At 37.9% G+C, this 19,197-nt stretch overlaps 1 protein-coding gene across 4 annotated transcripts in view; it reads right to left on the minus strand.

The window, feature by feature from the left end:
* The window catches only part of TSPAN12 (tetraspanin 12), a 69,645-nt gene that overhangs the window by 19,140 nt on the left and 31,308 nt on the right, over positions 1-19,197 (minus strand). For all 4 annotated transcript variants that reach the window (XM_032220527.1, XM_032220525.1, XM_032220526.1 and 1 more), the window contains one exon: positions 4,583-4,657. In XM_032220527.1, coding sequence (XP_032076418.1) covers positions 4,583-4,657 — 75 coding nt within the window. The remainder of the gene's footprint in view (positions 1-4,582; positions 4,658-19,197) is intronic.

The following is a 19,197-nucleotide window of genomic DNA, read 5'->3' on the forward strand; positions in this document are numbered from 1 at the left end:
AAAAAATTGGGTATAACATAACGATAGATAAATGGGAGAATGTATGGAGCATTGGACTAAAATTTGCATTAAATTATAGCTTGAAACAATGTTTTAATAAAATTATGTATTGTTGGCATTTGACCCCAGATAGACTAGCACAAGTGGGACTTCTGATAAGTGTTGGAAATGTAGTTTAAAATCTAGGTTCATATTATCGTATGTGGTTGTCTTGCAAGTATGTGAAAACATACTGGACAAACATAACGATGACATTCTAGAAAATATTAAGATACAAATATTATGGAAACATGAAGTTTTTCTTTTAGGTATTTTGGACAAGCCAATTGAAAAACAATTTGGGGTGGTATTCTTCACATGGTGATGGCTGCAACAATGTATTTTGCGAAGCACTGATGCCAAATGTTGAGCAATGGACTTTAAAATTGATTTGAAGTAGCCAAGATGGCGAAATTATCTCTGCTTTGATCAGAGATAATGGACTAGATAACTTTGTAAGAGACTGGAACCATTTGTGGACTTTCTATGTGCCAAATACAATAACAGATGATTAACAGAGGGATCTGGAGATTAGTGTAATGTTTAGCTTAACCTGTTGACCGCTCTTTCTTTCTTTTTTCATCTATATATAAGCAGCATGCTCCCTCCCATATTTGGGCATACCAGGTGCCTTGACAAAACATACATACATACATACATACATACATACATACATACTACATACATACATAATTTTTTTGTGTGTGGTGTGTGTTTAGAGTGCAGTAATGCAGGCTATTCAGCTGACTGCTAGCTGTAGTTCAGCAGTTCAAATCTCACGAGCTCAAAGTTGACTCAGCCTTCCATCCTTCCAAGGTGAGTAAATGAGGACCCAGATTGTTGGGGCAAGAGGCTCTCTGTAAACTGCTTAGAGAGGGCTATAAAAGCACTATGAAACGGTATATAAGTCTAAGTGCTATTGCTGTGTGGTGTATAAATGTGTGTGTAAAAGGGGAGGATAATTAGGTTTTTTTCTTTTTTTTCAGCATCCCACCTCAGCTGGGATGGATTCTATATGTAATGTTAAATTTATTTGATATTTGGATCACCATTTTCTTTTTTTCTTTACACCAATTTTGTTTTCCTTTTGTTGTTGTTAGTGCTGGATGTATGTTTTTGTTTTGTTTTGTTTATTTGTTTTTCTGTTTTGCATTTTACCTTTTATGATAAAACAAATAAATATACATAAAACAAAAAAAATTGCATATCTAGTATAAGAGTGGAACGGAGGAGGTTGACATCTTAAAAACAAAATACAATGCACTGATGTAATGTACATAGGTTTATACAGGTAGTCCTCGACTCAAGAACACATTTGATCCCAACATTTTTGTGTCTTAAGTGAGACATTTGTTAAGTGAGTTTTGCCCCCATTTTACGACCTTCTTTCCATAGTTGTTAAGTGAATGACTCCAGTTGATAGGTTAGTACATGATTGTTAAGTGAATCTAGCTTCCTTGTTGATTTTGTTCGTCAAAAGTTTGCAAAAGAGGATCACATGATTTGGGACCACAACAAGTTATAAGCATGCCAAGCATCTGAATTTTGATCACATGATCATGGGGATGCTAGAAAGGGGGAAATCAGTCATAAGTCACTTTTTTCCAGTGCTGTTGTAACTCTGAACAGTCACTATTGAACTGTTGTAAGTTAAAGAGTACCTGTACATTTATGAGATTACTAAAATCGATACATTCCTCGGTTGACAAATCAGATACTAAGTTCTTGTTTGTTCCGTTACACTGAAATGGAGTAATATTTTCTGTTATCTGGTTTTAAAATATACTTACTTTCATGTGAGATGGGCAGTTATACCAATAGAAATAAACATACTTATTTCAAAACATACCAGTAATAGGCGAGTGAATTCCAGTAATAGATTTTGCAACCTGCTGACAGCATTTTATAGATATGCCGAATGGGAGAAAATAGAATCCAGGTAGTAATTGCTAGAGAGCACCAAATAAAAGAGAAATGTACAGGCCTGTCATCCAGAGAAAGAAGGGCTATTATCATCCTTCAACCCCTGGATCTTGCTGAGTCTTCTTCTTGTGGGCATTCATCTACCCAGCTAGAGTAAGGTCCGCTGGGCAGGCTCTTTCTTCAACTAACCATTCTAAAGAAATGTCCATTCCTTGTGAACATTTTCAACTTGTACCTTGGCCAGAAGCCTCAATTCTCTCAAAGCATTTCTCCATCAAACTCTCAGAGGATGACAGCAGAACTCATGGGGTGAATGAAACACATGTAGCTATGGTTCCATTTTTATTCTGACATTTACGGAAAGTAATATTTTTAACTGTAGTTATATTTAGAATGATAGCCTCTCGGTGGAATGCATTGATAGTAGGGGAAAGTATTGTGATTAAAAATATATTAGCATGTCATTTCAGATGAAAAAAGGGCCAGAAATTCCTTTAGTTCCAGAAGAAAAAAAGAAAGGAAGGAAGAAAGAAAGAAAGAAAGAAGGGGTCAGGAGGGAGGAAGGAAGGAAAGAAGAGGGGGGGCAGGAGGGAGGGAGGGATGGAAAAAGGAAGGAGAGGGAGCAGGAGGGAGGGAGGAAGAGTGAGTGAGTGAGTGAGTGAGTGAGTGAAGGAAGGGAGGAAGGAAGGAAGGAAGGAAGAAGGAGGGAGGGAGGAAGGAAGGAAGGAAGATGACTGCTGCTGTTTGATATATTTTAGCAACTCTGCACAAAGCTCTTTTCATTCTCTTCATAAATAAGTATCCAATGGAAAAAGAAGATAGGAGAATTCAACAGCTAGCACAATAACATGCCAGTTTGTTTCTTCATTCTAATTATACTTTTCCTCTGCAAGAATGAATCACTTTTCTAGCTTGAAAAGGGAAAGGACAGAATTGCTTCTTTAACACAGCTGCGGTTTTAGCACAAACATCTATATTTACAGAATAAAAATCATCCATTCAAAAATGTGGTTGCCTACATTTCTGAATGTGTAATGCAACACAGTATTAAGCTGCTCAAAGGAATAGAAGTTTTGCTCGAACTTTAATAAATAATTCTAAATATATTGAGTAAGGGTTTTTTAAAGGTATGATTTTAAGATTTTTGCATTTCAACGAGTAGGATGGCTGTTTTTCTGCAGCCACATGGATGGTTTTCTGAAAATAAACTTTAATGAACACACCAGGGTTTACAGCTCAGTCAATATGTATTTATTGCACACTTTTATTTGTCAAATTAATACCCTATCTTCTTTCCAGGAGTTCCGTGCATTGTAAATAGCACTATGTCTTCTTATTTTCCCTCAACAGTGAGTTGGATTGGGCTGTGAAAGAGCACCTAACCAAAGCCACCCAGTGAGTTTCCCAGGGCTGAGGGGGATTTTAAAATGGGTCTTCTCAATCTTAGTCCAACAACAGTCACAACACCATAGTATAATTCTCATACTGGAGACCGATACTATTTTGCTAGCTATGATTCCAATAGGACCCAATAGCAAATATTATCTGGATTAACTGAGTGCCTGGTCATTTTCTACAGACTATTAGATTCAGCTTCTTCGGAGCATTGGAAGAAGAGGCAATGATTTCAAAGTATGTGGTTTCCGCACACAACTCACTTTGACAAATATGGAAGTGCTACTGAAACAGATGACATTTTCAAACCAAAGAATTTTTGAAAAATATGCAAAACTGGATTGATCAGTTTATATAATTAGGTAGACAGTAATAAAGCTTTCACTGGTACATGGTGAATATTTTGCTCTTCTCTATCACAGGGGAACAAGATAAAGCCAACTGCAAACTGTGACTTAGTCAGAAAAAAAGTTTTATTAATATACTAACTCAATTTACTCAACTTGATTACAAATTCTCTAAATACATGAATTAGGTCCATATTTTTTAAAAATGATTTACGCTACAGCATGAATATTATGATCTGATATGATTAATATAATAATTCAATATAATAACACAAAAATTCTCTTTACCTAAACTAGGACTAGCTAGATTTTTTTAATGTGGAACCAAAACTTCCTATTTATGTAGTAAGGCACCTAAGAACAATCCCAAGTGGATCACATTAAAATTCCAAGTAACTTGCATAGAAGTTACTTTTATGCGTGACCTGACAATTGCACGATAGACATATGCGTGCCGACAAAATAGCGCCGATTAAAACGCGACGTCAAAATCACGATGACAAAAGCGCGATGACAAGCACAATAAAATCGAAAAATTACTGTTAGGGTTAGGGTTAAATAAAATCAAAAAAATTACTGTTACTGTTTGATTAGCGAATTAGTTCAATGTGACCGCACACCATTTAAATGTCATCGCGCATTTGTCGGCGCGCATTTGTCGGCACCCTATTGTCAAAAATCAATCAGCGATTTTGATAGCGCTCATTTGTCCATCACAGTTTTGTCGGCACGCATATGTCTATTGCGCATTTGTCGGTGAACCACTTTTATGTTCAATAAGGCATCATGCATGTGAAGGAAGAAATTATATCAAGATTTGAATATTGAAAAGAATCAGAGTTTCTAAACATGATCAATTTTCCTAATCACATACTCACTGTAATTTCCTGTTCATAGGTCCAAACACCACAGGCCAGTTCAATGCAGAATATCACGAGCAAACTTCCAAAATACTGCAGAAAAAAAAAAAAGCATCCAATTTTTACATTATTTTAAACCAAAGCCAGTCTCAGAAGGGTGTCTTCCAGCCATACAATCCCAAAGGAAAGAAATGTGTAGCTCCTTTAAACTAAAGCACAAGTGGCTAAATCAGCAAGCATGATTTTGAGTATTTTAACAACCTAAACAGTAATCTAAATTTTGGGCTGCATTATTGAGCAAAACTAGTTGGGTTTTAATTTCCTGAATGTCCTTTTTTGTTGTGGTTGTAGAAAACTGGCCTTGTCTACATTTAGAAGCTAAGAAGGGTTAGCCTTGGCTAAGCCATGAATGAGAGATTTCCACAGAAGAGGAGCTGGAGATTAGACTGCAATTTCTTTTTTTAACTTGAACAAAAGAAACAACCAGACAATTTTGAAAGGGGAAGACTGCATGAGAGAGGTCCTTATAGTCAACAAGAGTGGAGTCTGTCTCAAAAGTATATTGATTCTTTACTTTAATAGCAGCCTAATGAAAAAATGGAGGAGGGGAAGTGGAATAGCACTAAGGAAATATGTACTAGAGATGGTGTGCAATGATTCCAATGAAAATTCTTTCTAAGTCCACTTATTTATTAATTTTTCACATTTCTGAATTACCCATTTCTGGGCAATGTACAATTAAATGTCAGCATACAAAAACTATATATAAAAATTAAAATGTTAGAATTAAAATTTCAAAATAAAGCAATTTTAAAATGGAGGCAATAATAATTAAGCCCTCTTAAAAAAAAACAATTGAAAAGGCGAAGAAGGGAGGGCACCAGCCCAGTCCATGGCTATGTGCTCCTTAGTTCCCTAGGCGAAGCCACAAAGCCATGTTTCTTCACATTTTCCTCCAACTCAGTGTTTCTTAACCTTGGCAACTTTTAACATATGTGTACTTCAACTCTCAGAATTTCCCAATAAGCTACGCAAATAGCAGGTCTGGGGGTAGCCTCACAACCATTTTGGCCCCGACAAATCTAATCCTGTTATCAATCACATTAAAAGACTGCTGTTTATCAGCAACCATCCAATTTTTCCATTTCTAGTTTGGCTTCAGACTGGACAAATGAAAATAGTCAAAAGCTACTTCAAGCCCCTGAAATTTTGCAAGCAAACAAATAAATTTTGCAGAACGTGAAAAGATAATTAGCAGTAACAATTCTAACTAAGATAATCTTGATTTCTAAAATGTAAGATAATATCCATAAAAATTAGAGACTTCAATTCCATGTGTATAACGGATGCATCAAGAATTATCTTATGTCTCATACAACATGGGGAAAATGAATTTATTTATTTATTTAGCAAAAAAATTCGCTATTCAGGTGACTCTGATCAGCTTCAAAATTACATCAAGCTCCAGATGTTACTTGCACAAGGCCATGTAAAAGCACAAATACTGCTAGTATTTGTGGTATACAGTTTATACCAATCATTTCAACCTGGCAATATGGCTCAAGGGATTATGTTTTTTTCTCCCACGGATCCTTGTATGAACTTTGAATTTCTAACACAGACAAGTAAATTGGCTGGTCTGTTGAATTACTCTGAAATGAAGTCCAGTGAAATTAACGAACAGAGGTGAACTCAATGATGGCAAAAAATCAGCTCTTCTGCTAAATTAATCAAGCTGCAAAGATGTTTATGGAACTGTAGCAACACTTGTCACCAAGAAGGTAATTGCAATGAATAAAGTCGAACGAGAACTTGGCAGGAGTGGTAGTATTGTTTTAGATAGTATGTGTAACGACCTGCCTCAGCTACTTCTCAAGAAAGCATGGCTCTTGAAACGGTAGCAGTCAAAAGGAACCTTACTGAGAGAAAGTGGTTGCAGAGAAGTCAGGTGGAATCTGAAAAGCCTGCGCAAAAAACATCAAGCTACTTTTCCTCTTCAAACTCCACCCAATCCCCTAGGTGTGTTGAGAAACTCCGAGATATTAACTTGATAATAGTTCACGCTCAGGGCCCTGTGACCTTGGGTAAGCTGGCTCAGGCTGGGGAGAAACCCATCCTTCCAGCCCCTCCCTAAATCTTAAGAGCCGAGGTGGCGCAGTGGTTAAATGCAGCACTGCAGGCTACTTCAGCTGACTGCAGTTCTGCAGTTCGGCTGTTCAAATCTCACCGGCTCAGGGTTGACTCAGCCTTCCATCCTTCTGAGGTGGGTAAATGAGGACCTGGATCGTTGTTGAGGGTAATATGCTGACTCTGTAAACCGCTTAGAGAGGCTGAAAGCCCTATGAAGCGGTATATAAGTCTAAGTGCTATTGCTATCTCCCACATTACAGCAAAGCAAAAGCATGCAAAGAATACCTACCCTCTACCCCATCCTCCCACCCCCCAGTAATGGCAGTATCCCATTGGGGACCTGATACCATTACTATGTAAACTGCATCAATGGGATAAAGTGCAAGGTGAAAAGAATGATGCAATTAGCAGCTCAACTGCTGTATACTATACTCAAAAGTACACATTCCTTCTTCTAGTAATCTTATGCTAGTGTGATAGTCAGTATTATTATTCATATCACAGAGAGTGGTTTATTTAAGGCCATCTTGTGAGTTAATGAGATTGAACCAAGAGGCCTGTGTCTTACAATACCAAATTGTCATTATACTGTCTCAACTTTTTAAAAGTCAGCCTAAGTTATGTGATGATTAGGTCAAGTTCCAGGATAGACATAAGAAATTATTTCTGTTAGCTTCCAACTGAAGGGAAATTGAGCTGAAAAACTTCAATACTACATATTCTTTAAGTTTCTTATTTTTAAGTCCAAACTCCAGAAGACATACATAGAATTTAAGAGAGGTATACTGCCCTCTACCCCCACTAATTAACAATAGAAGGAAGACTACAATAACAAAGACCAAATTCTAACAGAAAGAGCCTTGCATAAAATCTTGAGTGCACTAGAAGCAAGCTCCAGTAAATATAGGTATTCCTCAACTTATGGCAATTGAGCCCAAAATTTCTGCTGCTAAGTGAGACATTAGTTAAGTGAGTTTTGCCCCATTTTATGACCTTTCTTGCCACAATTGTTAAGTGAACTACTGCAATTGTTAAGTTAGTAACATGATTATTAGTTGAATCTGGCTTCCCCATTGACTTTACGTAGCATACCACAACATTCCAGGACACTGCAAACATCATAAATTCATGCCAGGTGGCAAATATCTGAATTTTGATCACATGGCCATTGAGATACCACATGGTTGTAAGTATGAAAAATGATCATAAGTCACTTTTTTCAGTTGCTGTTTATCTTTGAATACTCATTAAACAAACTGTTGTAGTCAGGGACTACCTGTATTATTTAATGAATTTTGAACAGCAAGTTCAAGTAAATATATTGTAGTGGTTTAAAGGGCATGTAGACTATTTGATGACTATGGACTGATCTTGTTTTTCCTGATTTCCATGGTGTGAAAATGTTCTACAATCAATGCTGGGATTCAAATAATTTAACAACCGGTTCTTTGCCCTAATTATTTCTTCCAAAAACCTGTTTCACCAAACTGCTCAGAAAGTTAACAAACCGGTTCTCCTGAAGTGGTGTGAACTGGCTGAATCCCACCATTGCCTAAAATCATTTAGCATCTTCAATCCATCCCTAACTCACCACCATCAGCATCTTCTTGTTCCAATTCAAAAGCAGTGCCTTTCAGCTTTCTCTCACCTGATACCCTCTGAAGTGCATCAACCCAAAATGATTGTATCAAGCTGCTGTGGGCAACCTAAGAGGATTCTGGTCACTGGATTTTAAGACCATCTTTCTTTTGGCAGTGACAGAGTTAGGGCTTTTCCACAGTGATAAAAAGCCCTCTCTTTCTCACCATACTTGCCAACCCATGGCTAGCAGCAGTAGTGGGGAATGAAGAATGAGAAGATCTTTTGGGCACCAGTTCTCATGGCACCAAAATGACCTGCTTCCCCAGTGTTGAAAAGCCAATTTTCCCACTTCCATTCCCACAAGGTTTGACTTGCTCTTCAGTCCACATTTGCCCATCCTTCCATCTTAGAACTGCTTTTGTATACAAATATCTAGGAGTCTTCTGGAATACAGGTCTATGGTAGGGCTGCTGGCTACAGATCCAGTTCCACACCATTTTCCTTGTTAAGAGGAAGGAATAGGGGTCAGCTGCTTTGGTTCCACAACTCCAAATCCAATTCCATGTGTTCTCCATCAGAGAAAGTATTGGAAAAGATCCCTGGGTCTTCTCTGCCACTTATTGGAACCCTAGGAAACATTCTTGACCCCACTTTCCTCCTTCTTCCATTTCTTATGACAAGAGAATTGCCAAGAGATAATGTGGTTTGACAGTGTAATCAGCACTTCTTAAGGTCGCGGGGCTGTTCTGGATGACACTACTTTACTGTTGCTTTGGGGAAAGCCACGTTAAGAAAGCTTTGGCTGCAGGTCCTCAGAGTAAGGCACTATAGTACCAGACTGGCTGCCAAAGCTCTGAGAAAAGAACCATATGGTGACGTTGGCAAGGAAAACATAGGCATTTGGGAAAGGTTTTTTTTTCAATGCTACTTTGATCAGTTGGGCAAAACTGCCTTGTTTATATTTTCTCTCCTATTTCCTGATTAATGGTGGTTACATTTTTTTTGTATATTCATCTATTCCTACTATAGCTTAATTCTACCTTAGTATACAAGTATGCTTATTAAAATAAGTTATAGGGAGGTGCTATGGAGTATTGGAAGATGGCATGTACCATAAGCAGGTACTAAAGAGAGGGGATCTGGGTGTGTGTGAATTGCAGAGTCATGGATGGGTGCTGAGAACAGGCGTTAAGGAATGCAAGAAAATGTGCAGGTATCATGGAGAACAGGCACTACTGAGCAGGATCCCATGGGGGATGGCCAAGTGCAGATAGGCACTAGAGGCCAAGGACTGATGAAAAAATATTAGAGTAGGAACAACTTCCAACTTCCTGTCAGCTTCTCCACTGACTTTGCTTCTGAAAAACCAGTCAGAAATGTTCAAAATAACTATCACATGATCATGTCTTGCTGCAACATTATAATTGTGTGCCGTGACCATGGGGACATTGTGATGCTGTGAACTCTGAGGATCCATCACAAATTCCCCTCATTTATCACCGTGGCAACTTTGAACTGTTGCCTAACAAGTGGTTGTAACTTGAGGACTACCCGTACTCTTCTATACATGAATAGAACAAAGCTAAACAAATTTACAGCAAAGAATTGTCCTATTGAGACAGTCCTTCTGAGCACACCAATGGAATTAATGTATTGCTCAAACAAACGGGAGAACAGACTAAACCTTTCCCCCGGCAGATAAACTGAACTAACTCAAAGATCACAACTAGCCATCAGTCAGAAAAAAGCAATATGGGAGCAAAATCATTATATATTCAAGATCAGCTTAGGAGCATTGTTTGCAGTAAATGGAGGAAAGTCAGAACATAATCATTTTTAAAGGTTTTTCACCCTCAAAAAATACAATCTTCCCTAAAATAAACATTTTAGTTTTTCCGCTTTTCTGTCATTGTTAACAGCATTACCAGAAATTAATTTCCCTGGGCACATCTTCCACTTTATTATTCCTTTTTTATTTCATTGATCAGTGATCAACATGCAAGCAGTATGTCTTATAGGCTGACTTCACAATAACATATGAGGCAATCAAGCAAGCATTACCAGGGTGGAAGTGTGAAAAAACACATTCCATAAGCAAAAATTCAGTCATTCTTTTGTGTTTAATATATTGGCTGATGTGATTCATAGCTAATGAGAGAAGAAAACAAGATCCTTCATTTTGGTGGTTTTGTGCCTTATAGGAAGTCTGCATAAAGTTGATGAAGAACAAGACAAAGAAGCCTTGCGCAATTTCCACTGTGAGATTATCTTAGTCAAGAACTTTGTGCTATTATGAAGTGATCTAAGAGTTTTTAAACATTTATTTGTTGAATTATCCCTGGAAATTATCCCTTATTCACAAGAAGTTCTGCATGGTGGTAGGAGCTGTATTTCATTATTTTTTTCTTTCTTTTTCTTTCTTTCTTTCCCCTCCCTCCCTCCCTCCCTCCCTCCCTTCCCTCATTTTCAAAATAAGAAAATTTATCATAACAAATAAGTCATATCTTAAAGACAATTATGTTCTTATCTCCAACCTACCTGGCTACAAACGAAGAACAAAAATGGAGGTTGCCTTCTCTTTTTTTACCCACAATCCTAGAGACAATATTATTCAGTCACATCAGTGTGATTTCTAGGACTATACCAAATAATTGGTATAGTCCATTAATTAAAGGAATAAAAATCTCAAAGCATCAACTATATTTAGTATATGTTATTGCCTCAAAATCTTTCAACTAATTTTCCTCCAAATAAAAATAATAGATTGAGATTAGATTGTCTTGCCCATAGGCAAATCCTAGAATCCTTGGAGCATCGTGTGAGGGAAAAAAGATGAAATGAAAAATCACATGCTTATGGCTTGGCGGTGATGAATTAATGAAGGGTTCTGCCATCATATTCATGCATTATTGACCCACAACTGTTCAACCAAGAAGAGAGAAGATCTGCATAAGAATGAAATGTCGGCAATAGGTTTATTGACTGAAATTAATTTGCTTGTGTTGCAAAACCTCTCAGGATAGATTGGGGCATGTACAGGTAATCCTCCCATAGCGACTACCCATTCAAACTTACAACAGTTGATTGAAAAAAATTTCTGGACAATCCTTGAAGTTACAGCTATCACAGAGTCCCTGAAGTTAAGTGATTGTGATTTGGGTCCCTTGGCAACTGGTGCACAATTATAATGGTCAGTATCCCATGGTCATCTGATCATAATTTGCAACCTTCCCTGCCAATTCCAAAAAGTGAAGGCAATGGGAAGCTAGCAGGAAGTTGCAAGGCATGATCATATGATATAATGGTTAATGACAATGCACAAGTCACTTAATGACTGGAACCAAAACTGCTGTTGCAAGTCGACATGGTCCTGTGGTTTTGCTTAGCAACAGAGATCCCAGTCGCAATTATGTTCATTAGCTAAGGACTACCTGTGTATTATTCTCATGTATAGGGTAAATAAGAAACTTGCAGGATACAGAAGTTAGGAATGATGCGAGTGTATTCTATGCAATATGTGTACAAATTTCTATCAGCAAAATTTCCATTTTCTAGAACAAATAAATAAATAATGGGCTTTCTCCAAAGGGGATGAGAGTGCAAGGATAAGATATCTATGTTGTTCAGAATTGCTGAAAGATTCACTATCACTTATACCTTTGGTCATACTAGGTGACATTGAGAGTTGTAGTTTAGCAAACTATATACGAGGGAACTATCATTCCCATGCTATTCTAATTTAAATATACAGCACATACTTAGGCACACATTCTTGAGATAAAGTACTCTTTACCATTAATATTTGTGTGAAGAGGGACAATTTTGGTATAGTCATTAAGGTACCAGGGTAGAAAACCAGGAGACTGGGAGGTCTAGTCTGCCTGGCTAGGTGATTTTGGACCAGTCACACTCTCTCAGTCATGATGTCAGACTTGGGTGACAAGCCAGTTTGGTCAATTCCTGGGTCAACATTTGTTTATCTTAGGAGAGCTTGGGAGGATATAAGAGCACATTGGAATATATTGCATATCTAAGAAATATAAAGGGGGAAAGGTCTCCAGGGGGTGGGGGGTGCACTGTAATATATGGGGTTTTTTTCCTTTTTCTTTTGTCTTTCTTTTTTTTATTCAGTTGTATATGTACTGTCTGTATTATTTGTGTTAATTTAAAAAAAAAAAACATTTGTTCATCTGAAAAAATATGGATTTTGCACTTGTGAAAAAAACACTGGAAAGAAAAAAATGTACGAAGAAAGCCAGTTTAGAATTATAGTTATAGGTACTGGGATAGAAGTCAGCAGACTGTGAGTTCTACTTCTATCTTAGACTTACGTATGTGGTCCTCAGGGTCCAAGTAAAGCATCCCTGGCCTGCTCTCTAGTTGCCATAGGAAAGGGCGAATGGGAAACTGATGAAATGGCAGGGCAGCAAAAGATAGGGGCACATTCCAGACATATCCGGGGGGGGGGGGGAAACCGGGTCATGATTGGGGCCATAAATTATGTGGGGTCAGAGCTGGCTTCACTTGGGAACATGCCAACATGAAGCTCCTAATAAATAACAGGATTTATTTTGAAGCTTGGCTCGAGGCTCATGATTTAATTAGGGCATCCGTGGGAACCCTGACATCAAGATTGCTTGAAAGGCAGGCACACATACACACACAGAGAGAGACCATACAAATCCTATTCACTTTTACATTTTTACCCCATCCCTTTCCTTTCTCTCTCATATTTGTTTGCCCTATTTCTCTCAGTACCCCTGAATGAACTGCTTTGATACCACAGCATGGATGATGACCTCCCTGTCAGTGTTGCTGTAGCTACTTAGCTATCAAAAAAGTGATGGGGTTATGGCCTCAGCTCAGAAATGCATGAAACACCTTGAGTTTGTCTATGAGTGCCCACAGTTTCTAAAGAAAGGAAGAAGCTTAGAACTACTGACTAAAGAATTTTCCGCATTGTCTTCCATCGCCATACTTGCAGTTTATAAAGATAAGGACATGTTTGTTTATTATAATTTTTAGTCCAACGGACCAAGCTGGGAATGTCTATTTTCCAAATACTTGCATTTATATAGTTAATATACACAGGAGTCAGACATTAGCAAATAAACATAAAGGTTTAATGAAGTATTAAAATCCCTAGTAGCAGATTTTTAAAATAATCCAAGGAGAACCGAACAAGTTAATTGGACAAGAAATGTTAATACTGGGTGAACTAGAAAAAAGCCAGAAGAAAATGAGAATGGATTGGAGTGCCTACATTCCTAGGTTGTTCAGAACAACAACCTAAAACATATTTGTAGATATTGCACATGCTTTCATAACTCGGTAACAAAGATTTCAAGGACTAGAGATGATGTGATGATGATAAGGATGAATAATTCAATTTGGATTCTGTTTTCACATTGCAATGCAATGAGATTTTAGTTGTCCTAAAATCTCAGTGATTAGAGATGCACAGAATAAAATCTTTAGAGAAATAAAGATAAAATAAAGAAGAGAAATAAAATAAAAAACTGACATATATACTATGCAAACATTCCCAAATTTTTAAAACATGACATACAGACATTTCCCACCAGTTAACAGATTACTTTTAGCACACGTCATTCTTAAAAATTATTTACTTCCAACACAAATTTGAAAGGAAAAGTTGAGCCAAAAACCTCCCAACAGCCCTGCTTTTGTAGCCTAAGATTACTATTACTCCAAAGTAATTAAAATCTAATAAAGCCTACGAAACTGCACACAAATCCCTCTGAAAGATACTGTTTTTAGAGTTTGCTTAAAATAATTGGAATTGAATTCTTGAGTGCCAAATCAAAATCTGGTCCCTTTTGGATGTGCCTGATGAAATGTTTTCCCAAACTGGGGAGGAGGAGGAGTCATCCAGAAAAGAAATTAATGTCACCGGATCCTTCAAAGTAAAGTTTGTTCCACAACAGATAAGCTGTGAATGAAATTGCAATCTTAGGTCAACAAGAGAAATGTAGCTTTTCTCTTCAGGGAAATCAGTACCGAACTACATGGTTCACTCATCCTGGAAATATTTCTTAAGATTTATGATGTGCACAGATACTAATAAGTTATTTACAAAATGTCTTTTTTAAAAGTAAAGGTTATTTTACAAAATGTATATTTTTCACAAGAGTATGGTGCTCCTTTGCCTGCCTTATATATAAACTATATACTTTATTATTTTCCAAGTTAATATGTTTTTTACTTTTTAAATTATATTTTAGATTCTTTTTAACCTGCCTTTATCATTTTTATAAATAAAAATGTTTTATAAACAGGCAGCGAACATACATAGTACTCTTTCTTCCTCCTAATTTCCTCACAAGTTGGGTTGGGTTAAGGAAGAATAACTGTTACTCAACCAACCATGCCTAATTCCAAGTATTTATCCATATATTCTTGCATAATTGAACAGAAATTAAACATCTTTTCATCTGTCTCAAATATAAAGTGACTAGTCAGAAATACTTTTGTAAGCAAAGAGAGATTGCTAAAACAACGCCAATTCTCCTATCTACTCAACAGGGTTTCCTAGAAAGTTATTTAGTATTAGGGTTCTCTGAGGACCCCAAGGCAATTCATTCTAGAATTTATGGCATGAAAAAAAAAATCATTTCACATGCAAGCCTTATCTGCAAGATACACAAATCTCTGGATTTTATCTGACACACTCACATATTTGGCTGTTTGCACATCTAATCTTAAGAGAGCCTAAAAAGTAATACAGGAACACATTTATTGCACATTTTTGGCTTGGCTTGCTACAAAAGCAAGTCAATTTACAGATTCACTGTACGATGTTAAAGTACAAATCTTTCATCTTTTATTATTTGCCAAACATTTATTTTCACCCATTTTCCTAATAAAGGCTATTATTGAAGAGATCTGTTTCATCAGGTCCGAGATAGGTTCCTAATAGGTTTTTCTAAGGTGCTGAGACTTTGGAAAGAGTGCAGAGAAGAGCAACTAAGATGATTAGGGGCTGGAGACTAAAAATAGGAAGAAGAGTAGTGGGAATTGGGTATGGCTAATCTTGAGAAAAGAAAGACTGGAGCGATATGATAGCAGTATTCCAATATTTGAGAGGCTGCCACAAAGAAGAGAGGATCAACCTATTTTCCAAAGCATCCGAAGGCAAGACCAAAAACAATGGATGGAAACTAATCACGGACAGAAGCAACCTAGAACTAAGGAGAAACTGCCTAACAGTGAGAACAATAAACCTTAAATAAATTTAATAAATAAATAAATAAATAGCTCACTTTCCAAAATTGTGGGCGCTTCATCAGTGAAGGCTTTTAAGAGACTGGACAGCCACTTGTCTGAAATAGTAAAGGGCAGGGGTGTCAAACTCAATTTCATTGAGGACTGCCTCAGCGTTGTGTTTGACCTCGGGAGGTGGGGGGATGGCCAGCTATACGTCACTCATGTCAGGGGTGCCTGTGGTGGCCCAAGAGCTCTGCCAGCAAAAATTGACTGTTTCCAGGGTGACCCTAAGTACCCCATGGGCCGGATCCGGCCCCCAACCATGAAGTTTGACACCCCTGGAATAGGGTTTTTTGCTTGAACAGGGATTTGGACCAAAAAACCTTCAAGGTCCCCTTCCAATTCTATTATTCTGTATTCTGTTGGGTACAACAAAACCCTAGTTTCTTATGTCACTTTTAAGAAAAACTCCAATAAGACTTTCACAGTTTTTAATCACACAATGACACTTATTTTTATTGCCTAATTAAAATGTTAAAAATATCAAGAGCACATAACAATGTGGAAATTACTATAGAGCATATTCAAAGCTTAATCCGAGCCCTGCTCAACACTGCAGTATAAGCAAATGGCTACAGAAAGATTATGACTATAATATGAAAAATGTCATTTTCCATTCCACTGAAGAATACAGACCATTTCTGTATCTAAAACAAGCCAACGTGGTCAGAAATATGGATTCCATCAAGTTAAGGATTTTGCCTTTTTTTAAAATACTGTATCAGTTGGAGCTGTGTATAGTTTATCTGTCCATCTTTGGAAACAGTTCACCTCTTTTTTCATTCTAATTTGTACTCAGTTCAGTGTAATAATTGGAAAAAGGGCCTTTATTATCTAGTCTAGTATGGCAAAAATAAACACAAAAAAGGCACTAGCACTTCTGCTTTTAACCAACAGGACGAAATCGGTAGGACGATTAGGTCAGGATGAAATTTATTTTTATTAGATTTTTCTCGTGTCTTTATTACTTTATAAGTAACTCAAGGTGGCAAACATTCCTAATACTCCTTCCTCCTTCTGATTTCCTCACAACAACAACTCTATGAAATGGGTTGGGCCCAAAGTCACCCATACAGCTTTCAGGCCTAAGATAGAACTATAACTTATAACGGGGATGGCGAACCTATGGCATGCGCAACGCAAGGCGTTGCCCTGTCAGTTTCAGCCTTTTTTTTTTTTAGACCATTTTTTGCCCTCCCCAGGCTCCATAGTAAACAGCCACCCCCCACCCCCCCGGAGGCTTCAGGAGCTTCCCTGAAGACTCCAGAGTGCAAAAAAAAAAAAAAAGGCCCTACGGGCAAACCAGAAGTTCAGGAATGGTTTCGGGGGCCTTCCGGAGGCTTCCCTGAAGGCTCTGGAGGATGAAAAACGACCCTACAAGCAAACCGGAAGTCACTTCCGGTTTGTCCGTAAGGCTGTTTTTAGTCCTCCAGAGCCTTCAGGAGACTTCCCCCGCAATTTGCATGACCCCCAGTACACCTGCCCGATCAAGGGGAAGAAGAGGGCAAAGTCCTCATGGTTACGACCGCGGGGAGCCAGCTGGAGCCAGGTGGAACCTGATTGGTTGATTGTTTAACCGATTGGCTGCCCGTTTGACAGCCGTTGTATAAATGTCAAATGGGCACCCGCTGTTTTGTTACTGTTAATTACTGTTAAATAAAGGATTGTTGATTGCACAGCTGCCTCAAAGTTATTCTGTCTCAGAATACACAATAGTCATGCACGCATGTGCACTGGAGATCATGCAGATTGCATTATGGGTGTGGCATGCCCGCGCACGACCCCCCTGCGCTCACCTCGCTTTTGGCACGTGAGCCAAAAATGATTCGCCATCACTGACTTATAGTTTCCTGGTTTCTAGGCCAGCACCTTTAAGCACTACACCGAACTGATTGCAAAACATCACTGAAAACTGATGGAAATTTTTAGACTTATTTCTTTAAAATCTGTTTTTTTAAAAGATTTGCAATAACAATTATTGCCATAACAGCAGGGGTGGGTTTCAACCGGTTCGCGGCGGTCCCTGCGAACCAGTTGGTCGCCGAACCCGGAAGTAAGTAACTTCCGGGAACAGCGAAGCCCCCCCCCTGCGCCCACGCGCGCCCGCGCACCCGCTCCTTACCCGGTTTTGATGAATTCTGCGCTTCCACGCATGCGCAGGACACATACAGCGCCTGCGCGATCCTCCAGGAGCAGCTGGAGCATCGCACAGACGCTAGTACGCACGCGTGCGCCACGCGCGTGCACGAGGACACCGCACACGTGCGCGAGGACGCCGCCGGCCTCGTTCCAACCGAACCGGTTGGAACGGGGCGAGAAACCCACCCCCGCATAACAGTGTTATTTATTGAGACTGAATCCATTTAAAGATGCATAAAAACAGTTGTTTGTAAGTACACATGGCAAATTTCAGAGAAATGTAGTGAAGGCTAAACAATCATGATAACTACTGGAAGTGGGGATAGATATAGAAGTAAAAACTTGGTACTTTCCTTAGAAGAGAGCAATTATGAAGGCTAGTTAAAACCACTCACAAATCATCATCACAGAAATAGCAAGAATGAGAGACAAGAAGCCATAGAATTGAATGAAAGGTAGAAAAATTACTTTAAAAGAGCTTTATCGGTACAATACAAAAAGAATACCTATATTAGATTAATCAAATCACAGAAAAAGACTAAGAAATTAGTAATGATATTCATGTGATTGTCTCACTTTACTGTGCAGGATTTCATGCTATTATCAGAACATTGCTGCTATATAATAGAAAACAGTTATCGCTGTCTATAATGTTCAATATTCAGAAAAATAGATTGTTCTGAGATGAGCTAATCTTGAAAGATCCATCCATGACCATATTCTCATTGAATTAAATGGAAGCTTAATCACTCGCTGAAGCTTGAAGGGCTGATCCCCACCAACACGGATAGCATATTTTATTCTCTGAGATTTTAATGTTCTACTGAAATGCCATTATCTTAAACACCAGAATATTTTAGTGGGGGAAAACAAACAACACAAAATTGTCCCTGTAAAAGAAGGTAATTACCATTATTACCCTGCTTATCCCATTTGCTTTTATTTTTAGATCTGCTAAAAATAATAAAAAGGAAAGCAGAACAATAAACCTGGTTCTTTGTACTACTCGATTTCATAGCAATCGTGAAATTAATTCACAGATGTTCATAAAGCTTAACACTGCAGAAATGAAGAAATTATTAATTATGTGGTCAGCAATTTAAACTATACTTCACTGTACTGCTTCAGCACATTCTCCTATTAAATCAACAAGGCTTATGCTAAAAAATTCATTAAACAGACAAAACATTAGTGGTTCCGACTTAATGCATTTTGCAAAGGCTTATGGAAAAGACAGTTCAGAGAAAAGAAAAGAGGGAAAAAAACTTTTAAATAGACTCCCCAAAGCTATTGCTCAGATATTTATACTCCTCAACAATTTCCTTGCTCAACACATGGCTTCCTTAGAGAAAAAGATCTTTTAATAACAATTATGACATAAAACTTTTTTTTACGTTGAGTATATCCTAAATTTCAATAATTAGGCCAGGTTTGCAGTAAGCCATTTTCTTAACCAGCTAATTGCTTTACTGATCTCCTGGTCATTTTGAACAATA

The sequence above is a fragment of the Thamnophis elegans genome, chromosome 7 (assembly GCF_009769535.1).
Source record: "Thamnophis elegans isolate rThaEle1 chromosome 7, rThaEle1.pri, whole genome shotgun sequence".
NCBI lineage: Eukaryota > Metazoa > Chordata > Lepidosauria > Squamata > Colubridae > Thamnophis > Thamnophis elegans.